We start from the raw sequence: 15,215 nt of genomic DNA on the forward strand, positions 1-15,215 counted from the left end.
ACTCTTCTAATCTTTAAGAAAGGGTTAATAATAGTTTCTAGCTAGTACCATTTCTGTGAGGATTAGATGAATATTTTGTAAGCATTTAGAAGAATTTTTAAAACTGATTCCAGGGGCACCTGGGTGGCTCAGTCGGTTAAACATCTGCCTTCAGCTCAGGTCATGATCCCAGGGTCCTGGGATCGAGCCCCACATCGGGCTCACTGCTCGGCAGGAAGCCTGCTTCTCCCTCTCCCACTCCCCCTGCTTGTGTTCCCTCTCTCGCTGTGTCTCTCCCTGTCAAATAAATAAATAAAATCTTTAAAAAAAACCTGATTCCAGAATTAGTGCTTTATCAGTGCCTTTTAGATACATTCAATATGCACGAATAGTTTGGAACAATTAACAATGCACGTGTTTATAAACATTCAACTACAGTAATCTGCCCCATCTGTGGTTTCGATTTCTGTGATCAACCACAGTCTGAAAGCAGGTCATCGTCCTTTGGACCTATTGTCAGGTCAATAGTAGCTAATGCTACATGACAATACCTATGTCATTCACCTCACTTCATCTATTACGTAGGCATTTTATCATCTTACATCATCACAAGAAGAAGGGTGAATACAGTATAATAAGATATTTGAGAGAAAAAGACCACATTCTTGTAACTTTTGTTACACTATATTGGGTTTTTTAAATTTTTATTTATTTATTTTAGAGAGAGAGAGAGAGCATGAGCAGGGGGAGGGGCAGAGGGAGAGGGAGAGAATCTCTCGCACGGACTCCTCGCTGAGCTTGGAGCCCGACGCCAGGCTTGATCCCACAACCCTGAGATCATGACCTGAGCCAAAACCAAGAGTCAGATGCTCAACTGACTGAGCCACCGAGGCACCCTACAATATATTGGTGTAATTGTTCTGTTTTATTATTACTCTTCTTAATTTCTTACTGTGCCTAATTTATAAATTGAGCTTTATCATAGGTACATACATATAGGAGAAGGCATCATCTATACAGGGCTTGGTATGGGGGCTTCAGCATCCAAGACTGGGAGTCTTGGAAGAAGGGGGCTACTGTACTGAAGTGTAGTACCTCAGCATTATTGCCTCTCTTATCATGCTGAAGTATATTAAATTAGCTCAATATTTTCTATTCCAACATTTTCCCAAAAATATTATTTATTATTTGGAGGCTCTGTAAATTAGTACCTTTTGCATTTCTGCAGATGTAGGCTGCTGGAAATGGAGTGTGGGTTTTCAGTAGTTCTAACTACTATAAAGCCCTGTTGCTTAAGCTGACTCCACTGGCTTTTTGCCATTCACCCAAAAACAATACTGCTTTTTGTTTTAAAGGAATTGGAGGCTTACGGTGTCTCCTGTAGGTGGAATGACTTCAGAAATGCTCACAAAAATAAAACAGTTTATCTAGTCCACTAAGGCCTTAGATACTTTAAAAAAAAATTTTTTTTTAATTAATTTATTTATTTGAGAGAGCAAGGAAGAGAAAGAGCGAGGACACAAGCAGGAGGAGGGACAGAGGGAGAAGCAGACTCCCAGCTGAGTGGGGAGCCCATCGCCGGGCTCGAACCCAGGAGCCCGAGATCATGACCTAAGCTGAAGACAGATGCCCAATCGACTGAGCCACCCAGGGGCCCCAAGGCCTTAGATACTTTTAATAGGGGGAAATGCCATCCATTCCATTCATAGGAAAATAATTAGCATGTTAACATTTCATTGGAAAAGTGAAATATATCAATCGAGGTGTGATTGATTGCATAATTGTTTATTTGAGCACATTTTGGTAGAATAGAGGGAAATGACACAGAAAGAGAAGCTAGAGACACTAATAGGAGACTGCCCATTCCTCTGAAACAGCACAGCTGTTTGGTAAAAGCAAGAGGTCATGTGGGCCTGGTTTTAAATTCTTGCTCTGCATTTGGTGCCTCTATGATCTTTGGCACGTTGCTCTGAATCTTGATCCCACAATAATAAGCCACTCGAAGTGTGGTACACAGACCAGCAGTCTTGCCATCACTGGGGAGATTTTGGAAATCCAGAATCTTACAATTAGTCCTAGTGACTAATCTGCTGAATCAGAATCTACATTTGAGTAAGATCTCCAGGTTATTTTCACATTAAAGTTTGAGAAGCACTGGTCTGAGGGACAGGGATGCAGAGACAGGTGGGCTGATGAGAGTATTGTGAACCAGTGTTAAAAGGTCAAGTGGGGGCACCTGGGTGGCTCATTCTGTTAGGCGTCTGCCTTCGGCTCAGGTCATGATCTCAGGGTCTTGGGGTTGAGCCCTGCATTGGGCTCCCTGCTCAGCGGGAAGTCTGCTTCTCCCTCTCCTTATCCCTCTCCCCCCAGCTTGTGCTCTCTCTCAAATAAATAAATAAAATCTTAAAAAAAAAAAAAGAAAGAAAAAAAGGTTAAGCTGGAAGGAGTTGATCTCTAGGTGCAGGTAGGCTGGAGCCAACTGGGTGGCAGAAGCTAAGAGTACAGGGCAGAACTGCATTACAGGGCAAGATAGGCCAGCATAATGTGGTGACATCAATGTCTGATGCCAGTTACTAGGACAGAGAAAGATTTTTCAGATTAAGAAATGAAATATTCTAGTGTAGAGACTTGTCTTAAGCTCCAGCAACCTGCCCCCAACTCAACCCAAAGCTGGATAGGCAAATGGGAAAGGCATAAGCAAGGTGCCTAGAAATAGGGACCTTTTCCAAGGTCAAAGATATTACCGCTGATGAGGAGTCACTTCCCTCCTCTTCCTGAAATGTTCAGAGATACATTTTCTGTGTTTGAATAAGAGAGAAAAAGAACACCCAATTAAACCTAAAATATTCAGAAAAAAATATTCGTAAAACCTAATGATTCATTTACCACTAGAAGTACTGATCTTGTCATACACTTCTAATTTCTACAGAGAAATCCATTAATAGAAAGATTTGAAATGGTAAAGCTAATTTTAGTAGCTCCTTTTCTTATATAAACCATATTAGCATTTTATTTTCCAAAGATCCTGAACTTTTAATATCTCTTGGGATGTCAATGCAGGTCTTGAAATGACAGCTTCATACTCCCATAACACAAACAGAAAAGGCACTAAATGCTTTTGGGACAAATTAACTGACATACTTAGCCCATGTTTGACACCAAACAATACCTCATTCACTCAAAACATTCGTTCCCACACTATGTAGGTAGACATCCATTGACTATATATTAAGGATTTCTCCATATATATTAAAGATTGCTTTCTTTATTGAGTAGTTTATGTATTTGCTTAAGGAAATTCCCAATTTTGCTTAGGCAAGTAAGCCACTTAAAAAAATCCCCAGAGGCTGATTTTTTTAGTTATCTAAACTATAAACATTGAAATTCCTTCAGAATTTTTACCTGATAAATTGTAACTTAAAGTAGAAATGGGGGGGGGGGAGACATTTATGCATAGTTATAAAAACTTGCAAATGGCAGACTCTCCTCTTCTATCTTTGTCTTTAGGGTCCCTGTTTCCATCCCAAGCATCTTAACCATTTATCTGCACTATTTTAGATCAGGGGTTGGGCAGATCATCTGGATGCAGTAGTGAATGTTGTTTCTACAAAATGAAGCAATTGAAGGATAATTTTCAGTTGAAATACCCTCAAAATGTTAATATTTTATGTTTTCTTTTTAAAATTAGAGTCAGTAAGAATGTTATCTGAGCTCTTTGTTATCCCAAATACAGTCTTTGGATTCTTTGGATTTCCTAAAGGCTATGACTGCTTATAGGCTGTTCTTTTGCTTTCAAGACCTCCTTAAGAGTAAACATTTTTTGCATGTTACGGGCTTCAGATTTCTCATTGATGGGCAACAGGATCTGAGGAGCAAGATGCATTAGTTACATTCAGATGTGGAAGAGCTTCGCTTTTTTGGATAATTTGGTGCTAGTGCTTGAAAGTTGAGCCACAGCTGGAAAGTAGAAACTGGTAAATGGAAAGTGCTTTAAAGCTGGTATAAGGTGGAGGGAAAGGAGAAAGAACAGAGGGGTCTAAATGCCTCTACCAGAGATTTTGACAAATGTCTGGGCAAACATGAAAGGCTAATTGTGGCAAGATTTTGTTTGTTTGTTTTCATTTGTTTTAAAATAACTTAGAGTTTTTTTTTTTAATGAGTCCTCCAGACATAAATTTATTTCAAACTACAAACTCATTTGTATCTTTGTGGTATGAACAAATTAAATTAGCATTCTCTGATGTTCTTAGAAGTGCTCTTTCTTTCTAAGGTAATAAAACAGCACATATATCAGAACAATTTCTCTAAAGTCAAGTTTTATAGCACTTGCAGGAAATTATTAATACTCTGGCAAACCTTCTGCTTTTTAAAATTATTTTTTTCTGTTCAAGTGGGTAAATTCAGCTGTCTCTATATGATGTGAAGTGGAACATAACATAATAAAATTAAAAAAAATAATTATGGATTATTTTATATGCAACTTAGAGTTGTTTTTGAATCTATTTTATGTGATATTGTTTTCTTTTTTTTTTAAAGATTTTATTTATTTATTTGAGAGAGAGAGAGAGAGAGAGCTCATGAGAGAGGGGAGGGTCAGAGGGAGAAGCAGACTCCCTGCTGAGCAGGGAGCCCGATGCGGGACTCGATCCCGGGACTCCAGGATCATGACCTGAGCCGAAGGCAGTCGCTTAACCAACTGAGCCACCCAGGCGCCCTATGTGATATTGTTTTACAGTAAAGTAGTAATTAGGTAAGCTGGGGCAATGATCTAGGCTAGGGTGTTAAGGACACAGTGGATATTAAAATATAACACACAAAACTATAAAGACAATAAATAGATCAGGGGTTGGAAGGGGAGGCAGGATGAATAGGCAGAGCACAGAGGGTTTTTAGGGCAGTGAAACTACTCTGGAGGATACTGTAATGATGTAATAATGTGTCATTTTACATTTGTCCAAAGCCATAGAATTTACAACACAGAGTGAACTCTAATGTAAACAATGGACTCTGGGTGATAATGATGTGTTAACAGAGGTTCATCAGTTGTAACAAATGTACCACTTTGATGAGGGATGTTGATAATGGGAGTCGCTGTGAATGTGTGGGGAGAGGGGGTATATGGGAAATCTCTGCACCTTCCACTCAATTTTTGCTGTCAGTCTAAAACTGCTCAAAAAATAAAGTCTATTACCTACACATAATATATATTAAATATATATAATATATACATATATATATGTATACATGATATATACAATATTAACATTAGCTGGTGCAGTTGCTTATTGCTTGACTGCTATGGAAAAAATGTTACAGAATTTGCACATGAATAAAAAATAAAAAAAATACATGCAATAATCAAGAAATAGAAAACCTAATCGTCTGGATTGACCTCCCTCTGAGATTATCTGGTACAGTATTTTGAGATGACCTTGTAACTGTGTACCTATGGCACTAGAGGGCAACTCAACATGAAGAAAGAGCAAAAGTTACACAAATGCATAAAAAGGGCAAAGTCTGAATTACTTAAGCATCCTATATCTGTTTTACAACTAGTGTAAAAGAAATGAAGAAAAAAGTTATTTTAGAAGCTCAGTACAGTTTGAGCTTTTTGATCTAGGAAAAAACATTTCTTAAGGGATGAGAATAGCTCTTTTGCTTGAGAAAACACCTTAAGGGCAATGCATTGTCTGGAAAGGCATAGTCTAAGTAAGAGCGCTTTACACAAATAAATCTAAATAGTTCTACAAACTAAAATGGAAAAATTGTTAATTTCTGGCAGTTGGAGAAACAAGGGTTTGGGGGTCTTGGTAGAGAGATGAGGCTTGAGCATGATGGCAGCCAGCAAGGTCCTAAAGGGAAGACTGATTAGAGACTAATCCCCCTTAGAAGGGATGGTCATTGAACTTCAGGACCGTGAATATGAATCACTGTCTCTTCTGAGGCATGATCTAAGTCCCAAGTTGATCCCATCCTTCAGGGGAACCCCATCATGCAGGGCAGCCAGGTGTTTATAGAGATGTTGGAAGAAAGGGTAATGAGTAAAGTAAAAGTAGTCACGAGAAGTGAACTAATGAGCTGTGACCTGGGAGTTCAACAAAAGCAGAAATTCATAATAATCCTCAGGATTCCACTTAGACCTGGAGAAAGGCACAGACTTTGCACAATGTATGAGATGAGGCTGAGACATTTTATTTGGATATTAAAGGAAAGGGTGAGCACAAAGAACTAACAGTTTGAGGCATCCATACAGGCAGTGGATACTTAGGTAACACGGGTTTGTGGGGTGCATTTGTGGTCAAAACATGGAAGATTTGGTAAACCATGGGAGCTGGGACTTGGGCAGGGGAAACAAATATACACTTTGACTTAAGTTCTGCTGAATTCCTACAGGGTGTTGTGGATTCTAACTTAGGGACAAGTGCCCATTACCGTATCCACAATATTCTTAAAATGTCTACACACGCAGTGGAATCATGACTGCAATTTAGTGACTCAACAACGAATTTAGTCTGTCTTGGGACTCAAAGGAAATAACTCTTCTCATGAATAGTCTTCAGATTTTTGCTCCAGTTGGGTGAGGTCAAGTTGTAATAAAGATTCATTCTCTCATATTTATTGTCCTGTGTTACTCATGATTCCCAGGGTTGGCAAATGGCACTGAGTGATACTAAAAGGACCCCAGGGAGGGAGAGGACAGAGATAGAGTGGTTGCTTCTGTACCTTCCAGATGGCTCTGCCCTGGGCTTACTCTAAATACAGCTCTTGCCTCCAGTATGAAAACCTATAAGGACCCAGTTTACCAGGATTTTAAAGGAGCCTACTCTCTGATATTTGGAGTGAAGGATTAGGCTCAACTGCTTCTTCAATGGCTCTAATTATGCCTTAGGGGTAGACTTAAATTCTGAAGCTGTAATTTAAAACTTCGAGGACGAAACTGCATTATAAAAAGGCAGGTTTTCGAGTCTGAAAAACTTCAAACTTTAATCTAATTGGATTACTTTACTTGTGTGATAACAGATTAAAGTTGTGTTTGATGTCCATTCTAGGAACCGTAGTAAGTTTAGGAGGATACTGGATGTTATGACGTCTGCTTGATTTTTTCCCCCTTTAAAAACCACACCCTTCCCTCATTTATGGTGTGAGACTCCTTTGATGATGATGGAAATTCTGTATGTAGGGCAAGTATATATTTAACTGAAGAATTTCACTGATTTCCTTCACAGTTATTTTTACACTTTAAAAACACTGTCCCAAATTAACCCATCAATCCCTTAATACATACTTTAAAATGTTCCTTTTTCATCAACAATGAATGTTTATCAAATGCCCAGGAGCTGACATCACCAGCTTCTCCCTACCGGTGGATGGTTTACTGATTACATTACCCATACCCACACAGATACAGTAATATTATATTTTTGCAGGGTGTTCCCACAGATAACTCCACAAAATTAACTAAGGTGATATAACACATTTATCCTTGATTGCAAGCCTTCACTAGGCATAGTATCTCAGGTCTTCTCTGTCAGGAAAGGGGAATCTTTCCTTCCTAGCACACTCTTCTTTACCACCTGCAGTTTCCTTTCTTCTGATATAGATAAGCAGGACTCTTCCCATTTGGAATATGGTTTTGGGACATACGAATGCCATTTCCGGGTACATCACATCAAGGACGTTTAGCAACTAGCTAAGTTAAGCTTCTCAGCCTAAATCACAGAGAATAAAACTGTCTACTTGCCTAGTGCGGAACCAGCACTTGGATCTTTGGGTGTATCCCCCTACTCTTTCGTGTTATCTTATCTCCTGATGCATTTAAAAGGAGGGAACACAGCTGGGTGGGTTGATATGCGCCTTATTTGAGAGATGTTCCTGGAAATAAGATTCAAACGGAATTGTTTTGCTTGAAGGTATGCGTCAACATTTTGAAACAATCTGTACAAAAAACGTGAGGTTATTATTTTGGAACTGGATGGGCTCATCTTCGTACCAACCAAAAGGACTTTAGTTTTGAACTGTTGAAGGGAAGTTGTCACAAGGGCTGACAGAGTCCTAAGGGCAGGGTTACTGAGATACTGTTATGACCCAAATAATGAAGAACGGATTCATTTAATTGGTGGCTCACAACAGTGCCCGTTAAGAGACATATTTGCTATTTTTAAAAAACAGAATTCTAAAACCTACGGGCTTAATTTCTATAAAACATTTGTGAACTTTTTTTAAGCATGTCCATCCAGGGAGTAGCGAGCCTGAGAATTTGGAAAGGCAAAAGAATGAAGAGGAGGGAAATTGAAGCTTCTAGGTTCTCACAGGGCTGTACAGTCCTCAGCTTCTTATCTACAAAGTTAAAAAAAAACACAACACTACAATAATGCTGTTAAAATAATTATTGCTTCCTCTAAGGGATACAAAACATTGATGAGGTATTCTCAAATAATTGCATGATCTCTAAGAAGGAGAAGGGGCCAGACAAAAAAGCTTGGGAAAAAAAAACAACACTGGGTTGCATTAATGAAAAATGCAGTCAGAAGAGCCAAGTAATGCTGTAATTTATCTCTGTTTAGAAATAAAAGAAACCTAGGCTCTCGACTGGCTCTGATTTACCTGCATTTAAAGGAAAGCAAGTTCTATCTTTAAATTTGGAAAACTCTGGTTAGGCAGGAGTCAGGCTTTGTGGCCTCTGGCAATGCTTTCCAATGAATCAGCAGAGCTATATATAAATTTTAGGATTTTATATCCCAGATATGAAACCAACAAATTCTGGTTAATGGAAAGTAAACAGGAAAACGCTGTGCGATTCTGAAGACCCTATGACTATAATAAAAGCAACTGGTACATTCACAGAGTACTCGTCAGTTCATGAAGATCTTTTCACACCCTTGATTTCATTTGGTTCTCATAACAACCCTATGAGGTGTTATCAACCTCACTGTACAGCTAAGGAAATGAAGGCTTTATGTATCTTTAAGTAAGTTGTCAAAGTCATGCATGTAATAGCAAAGGAAACCATACTAGGTGCAGAACAGTTTCCCCCCTCTCCCAATCTCCCACCCCCATCCACCCAACCATGCCTCTCCTCTGCTATATAACTGTTAGATGGGTGGGAGACTAGAAAGAAAGACCAAATTACTTTTAACTAAGCACTAGGGGACTTTCTATATCCTGTCACTCTTTTTAGGATTATTTATTTATTTATTCAAGAGAGCAAAGGGGGGTGTGTAGTTGAGGGAGAGGGACAAGCAGACTCTGTGCTGGGTGTGGAGCCCCACACAGGGCTCGATCTCAGGACCCCGAGATCATGACCCCAGCAGAAACCAAGAGCCAGACGCTTAACCGACTGAGCCACCCAGACGTGAGTCACTCTTTAGAAGATTCTCTTATTTATAAATCTGGACACCCCAAACATGAAGTAAGAATCTGGACACCCCACACATGAGCCAGCATACACAGGACACCTTCTAACACTGGTCAAAACATATTTACAATGTTCTAGAGAAAGTCTACATAGTACCTTGTATAATCCATTTCTACTCTTCTAATAAAATCGGATATTCCTTATACAAATCTGACTTTAAAGTGGCCTTGCAGGGGGAGAATAAAGGTTTTATTGGCCATTTGACAATATGTTCTCTACCCTTCAGCATCTTAGTAATTGTGCTTTCAAAACCCATAAAACACGAGGAACCTAAAACAAGGAGGGAAATGCCAGTTCTAAAGTTATCATTTTGAAATTTAGGTGATTTACAGCATTGAACAGAACTCTCCTCTTTCTGCTGTGAACCAGGCATCCCCTGCTCCATATGCCCCAAGTGCTCATGCTTGTCCAAGGCACCTTCCCATCTCCAGGCCATCATGTGAAGCTGCATTTTCAGATGCATAAACTCATTTTTATTGGATGGAAACAATTTCTCTCAAGTTTCTTCTAATTCCTTTCAAACACTAAGACAGATGATGAGCTCACTTTGTTCAGAAATAATGCCCCGACATTGTATGACTTCTAAATCAATCAAGCCTTAGTTATGTCTGTAATAAAAGAAAAGAGAGGAAACCGACAACAGAATGTAAAGCCAGAATGTAAAGACAACAAATGGTTATGATTTTTCCTTTAGAAATGTAACTTCTATTCCTGGGAATTAGGCCTGCAAATTTTAGTGTAGCATGGTTTTTTTGTTTGTTTGTTTGTTTTTTAATTAGCATCCCATATAAAATAATTCATAACTTTTGGTCATAGCAATGTGAAAATGCAACTAGAAACCCAGTCTTGTTCTCAACACATCGATTTACACTTATTACTTATAAGTTCACTTGTTCTGATTTCTAGCTGGATTCAGCCAGTGGACCCAAAAGTCAGTTACAAGAGTCAGGCTGCGTGAATGTGGGCTCAGGTGGAAACAGGAATGAATTTGATGGACTGGGAAAATTTAGGCGAATCCTTCCATGTACCCATACTGTTGGTTGGGCTTCGGTTGTTAGTGTAAGAAGTCTGTCTTCTGCTCACACTGTCAGAATCTTCTTTGTTGAATGTTTGCTTCATGCTTCGGCAGCATGAGAAACTCCGGACACAGTCTTGCAGGAGATGGCCGCTGAAAAACATGTAGATCCAGGGATTGCAACAACTATTCAGGGAGGCCATTAGCGCAGTGATGGTGATGGCTGGGTTTTCCGATTCTGTACAAAAGACATGGGGGGAGATGATTTAAACAGTCACATGCAAGTTACTGTGCACTGGATAAACTCATTTTTCTACAGACTATTAAAAGTGGCAAAAAGTTATGGGTTAATACAGAAAATGAAGTATATTGTTTATCAGTCAGTGTATGGAAATTGCTTGGCTGTAAAATATTTTCATAGGCAAGACGTGTTGAGATAAATTCAAATATCTTAAACCACTTAAAAATATTTCAGTAGAATGAATGGGACTTTCAAGAAGCTAAGAATATTAAGTAATTTATTATTTTTTCTTTTTTTCCAAATTTTTATTTAACTTCTAGTTAGTTGACATAGAGTGTAATATGGGTTTCAGGATTAGAACATAGTGATTCATCACTTAATTTATTTAAAAAATTTTTGTATTTTTTATCCTAGCACTAGTATGTGCTAATGGACACAGCGCTTACACAATGGCTGCAATTTCAATGAAATTTCAAAAGTCCATAGCCACATATACAAAATTGTATTCAACCTCACAACTAAGGCAAAAGTATGACATTATGGACCATGTTTACTAGTTTTACATTTTTTAATATTGAACATATTCTGTAATAAGAAAACTATACATAGTAGTAATAGGTCCCTGAAAGATGCATTATTTAGTTGTTTGTGGAATTGGGTTTTTTTTTCTTTTTGGTTAATTTTCTATGGTTTCTTTTGGTTTTAAAAGAAAACTATCTTTGCAGTTTGGACAATTAAATTATATTATAACAGTTGACTTAGGAAATTCCAATGAGTTTTTGAAATATTTTATGCTAATTTGCACAGGTGAACTACATAAAGATTATAACCTTTCACAGAACTGTGAGACTGATAATATACCTTTTCTAAAGATAAGAATAATCAGCAGGCACTTTTTCTTGATTATTAAATATAAACTTGGGTCTTCTCACTCTTGCTATACTGGAATAAATTGCAGGTTATTTAATCAGACTTTGTGCTAAGATGCCGCTATTAAAGCTGATCATGATCCATGGCTAAGACTGTATTCAGAAAGAATGAAAATCATCAGCATACCTATGCACAAGTTTTTAAAAATTATGTCTAAATCCTGATAAAGCAATAATTAGATTGAGTTTTTAATTTGACTGACAATAATTAAGAGGCTGCTAAGATCAAGCAAGACAGGAAATGGTAAACCAAAAAAATACCATTTACGTTGTAATATTTATCAGTAATATTACAGCCATGCAAGTATAGCACATATACTCCCTACTGCAATCCCAAATAACAAAAGGAGACAGTTCTTTCCAGATACCTATTTCCCAACTACAGCTGCTGTTGGTAACATTCCTGTAATATATTTTATTTGAAAAAAATTTTTTTTCTTACTAAAAGGAAATACTTTTTTCAAGACCCAATATTAAATAATTCTGGGGGGAGGATTTCTTGTGAAGTTAGTTTTTTCAGTTTGTGGAGGAATTAAAATCAAACAAGCTAGTAGGTGTAGAGAACATCCTCTGTAAAGTTGTACGCAGAGGCTGCAGCTGTGTGGTTAAGTTAGTGCTGAAAGAAAAATTCATTAGTTTAACAAATTTAGAGCTTATCAATAATCCTGCTTTAAAATACCAGAAAAAAAGTATTACAGTAATTGTTAGAAAAAAATTAAAAGATTATAAGAAATGGAAAACTAACTAAATGCTAAATTAGAATTATTGATTTCTTAAGAATCTTTCTTTAGAAAAATATATCAGTTTATGCTTGCCCTTGAGGCATTTCTACAAAATTTTTGTATTAATTGTGATAACTTTTTACAAACTAGCAAAAAGCAGTTGTTACCGTAGAAATATTTCTCTGAATCCAATAGACTTGAAAACAGAGTATTAGTGCTGTGGTTAGTGATCTGACAAAAAGTCATTATTCTGTTTTGTAGTTGAGTGGCTGACTCTAGGGCGCAGTTTCTGGATTTGTCTTAGGATCATTGCAAGCTACAAATGGAGAATCCTGGGCCTATTTCTAGATCTACTGAATCAAAATGTCTGGGGCGGAGACCCCCCAGAAACTGCCTTTTTGATAATTTCACCCAAGGCGTCATCCTTAGACACGCAGAAGTTTAAGAACTACTGCCCCAGAGGCTATTATGAAAAGAGACACCCCCCCCGCCCCCCCCGTCCCCCGACACATACACCAGCCGCATTTCTGCACTTTCCTCCTTTCTCCGGCTACCTACCGACCCAGACAAGTTTGTCATCCCAGACAGACCACATCTGGAGGATGAAGAAGGGCGCCCAGCAAACGATGTAAACTGTCACGATCACAAAAGTCATCTTCACGGTGCGGATCTTGGCACGGGAAATGGCTTTCACGCTGCTGATACACGGCGCGAGCAGGAACCCCTTATGCAAGGCGCGACCCGCGCCCTCCGCGCGCTTCCCCGGGCGCAAAGCCGTCTTTCCGCGGACTTTGCTCCAGATGTGGTAGCAGATGAAGCCGTAGCAGGTGCCCAGGATGACCACGGGCGCCACGAAGATGCCACCCGTCATCCAAGTCACATAGGCGCGGGGACCCCAGGGCTGGATGAAGGTGGCCCAGCAGTCAATGGTCTTGGTGACGTTGTCCACCTCGACCATGGAGAAGACGAAGTACTGCGGCGTGCTAAGCACGAAGCTCAGCACCCAGGCAGCAGCGATCATGAGGCGCGAGCGGCGCGTTGGCTGTTGCAGCGTCTTCAGCGGGTGGCACACGGCAATGTAGCGGTCGGCGGTCATGACCACCAGCATGTAGGGCGATACGAACATGCCAAACACCTGCAGATGCTTCACCACGCGGCACAGTACGTCGGGTCCGCGGAAACGGTAGGTGATATCCCAGCACATCTGCGGCAGCATCTGGAAGAAAGCGACAGCCAGGTCGGCTAGGCTGAGGTGACGGATGAAGAGGTGCATGCGGGACGTCTTGCGAGGCGTGCGGTGCAGCGCCACCAACACACTGCTGTTACCTAGCACGGCCACCACGAAAGTCACAGCCAGCACGGCGATCTCCACCTTGGCCAGCTCCTCGTCGCGCACGTCCCCCGGTGGGCTGCGGCCTTCCCCGAGCGCCTCCGCTTCCCGGCTGCGGTTGGCACCACCAGCGGACAGAGGCCACCACTGGCTGGAGTTGTCCGCGGACACCGCGGTGGGGCCTCCGGAGATACGCATGGTGCCCATGCAGCGCCTCCTCAGGAGGCCAGCTCTCTTCCCACCTCCGCTGGCGAGGGCTCCTTGCCTTCGGGGCTCGCTGGGCTCTGCTGGCCCTCTTGCGAACGTCTGCAGGCACAGCGTCCCACCGCCAACTGAGCTGCTCTCGGTCCCGTCGCCGGCCCCTTTCCCTGCTCCGCTTTTTTCTCAACTCGGAAGACGCTCAGGAGGTGCGCTCCGAGCCTCTGAAAACACTGGGCTCCAAACTCAATTATTTATGTGGGGTTCGTTTCCCCAGAAGGCGCTCCCTCTCGTCCCAGTGATTGGAGACTGCTCCGGGCCTATTCTCTCCCCTCTCTCCTCCCCACTCCCGGGGGTTTCTTCTTCTTCTTCTTTTTTTTTTCCTCCTCTCTACGTCGGTGATTGTCTTCTTTGCATCACTGCTGCAGGGGTGGGGCTGGGAGACTCGCCGATTCCTTGGCTTAAGAGTCGGGATGGTGGCGCTTTCCCACTCTTCTCTTACAAAAACTTGGGAGAACTGGACGTGCCATGCCTTTTCTGGGATTACCAGTATTTCCTCAAGCCCCCCTTAACTCATTTGACTTTAACAGACGTAGTTAATGCGGTACCTTGAAATCCCGAGTCCACATCCGCGCCAGCGCGCGCTCTCGCGCCTGAACTTGGAGGTCGACCCCACGCCCTGCAGCAGGGGTTTCTACCTCCGCAACTAGCCAGCCGCCCCCCCGCTCCCCCCCGCCGCCCCCCGCCCCCGGCTAATTTTACTCCCTGAGCAAATTGGCTCCGGGAATTTCATCTCTCCCGGCTCCGCTCCTCTCCCTCCGCACCCCAGGGCAACAACTGGGGGTGACTTAAAAGGCTCTCTCTTCTCAATAAATCTTTGATACCTGCTATTTGTTAACCTGCCTACGACCTACGTCTGAGGACCGGAAGGACGCACTCAGTTATCCTACCGGACCCCCCCCTCCCCTCCCCTCCACGCAGTCCCTGGCTGCCGCGGGTGTATCCACAACAGGGAAACGGAGCGTCTCCTGGTTTTCTGGAGTTGGGGGCGGGGGCCTAGTTTCTCTGAGCTGCATTCCCGGGGTTTTCTCCGGGAAAAGCCTGATTCCCACAGAGGGGATGGGCGGAAATTGGGCCACAGTAGTCCGTGGGGACTTCGTCTGGTTACTGCTGAATCGTGGGGACATCTCTTTGGATGGACAAAGAGCAGCTGTCTCAGAGCGGCCACCCAGGCAGCGCTGTCCAGCGCATGGGAGCGAAAAATCGCCAGATCCCTGCGCTCGGGAGCGAGAAAGATGCAGTCTCCGGTCAAGAAAGAGACGCTCTGAAGCAACCGAGACCAAATACCTATTAATTTGTAACTCTGGACCGCTAGAGCCCAGCTGC

General features: G+C 41.5%; 1 protein-coding gene across 1 annotated transcript; it reads right to left on the reverse strand.

Moving 5' to 3' along the window:
• Positions 1-6,150: 6,150 nt before the first annotated feature.
• Positions 6,151-14,527, reverse strand: AVPR1A (arginine vasopressin receptor 1A). The gene is made up of 2 exons (XM_036070965.2): positions 12,860-14,527; positions 6,151-10,647 (listed from the first exon to the last, which is right to left on the reverse strand). The coding sequence occupies exons 1-2, from the start codon at positions 13,836-13,838 to the stop codon at positions 10,361-10,363; spliced, it is 1,266 nt and encodes a 421-aa protein (XP_035926858.1). The 5' UTR covers positions 13,839-14,527; the 3' UTR covers positions 6,151-10,360.
• Positions 14,528-15,215: the final 688 nt, after the last annotated feature.

This window comes from Halichoerus grypus, chromosome 6 (assembly GCF_964656455.1).
Source record: "Halichoerus grypus chromosome 6, mHalGry1.hap1.1, whole genome shotgun sequence".
In the NCBI taxonomy this organism is placed as follows: domain Eukaryota; kingdom Metazoa; phylum Chordata; class Mammalia; order Carnivora; family Phocidae; genus Halichoerus; species Halichoerus grypus.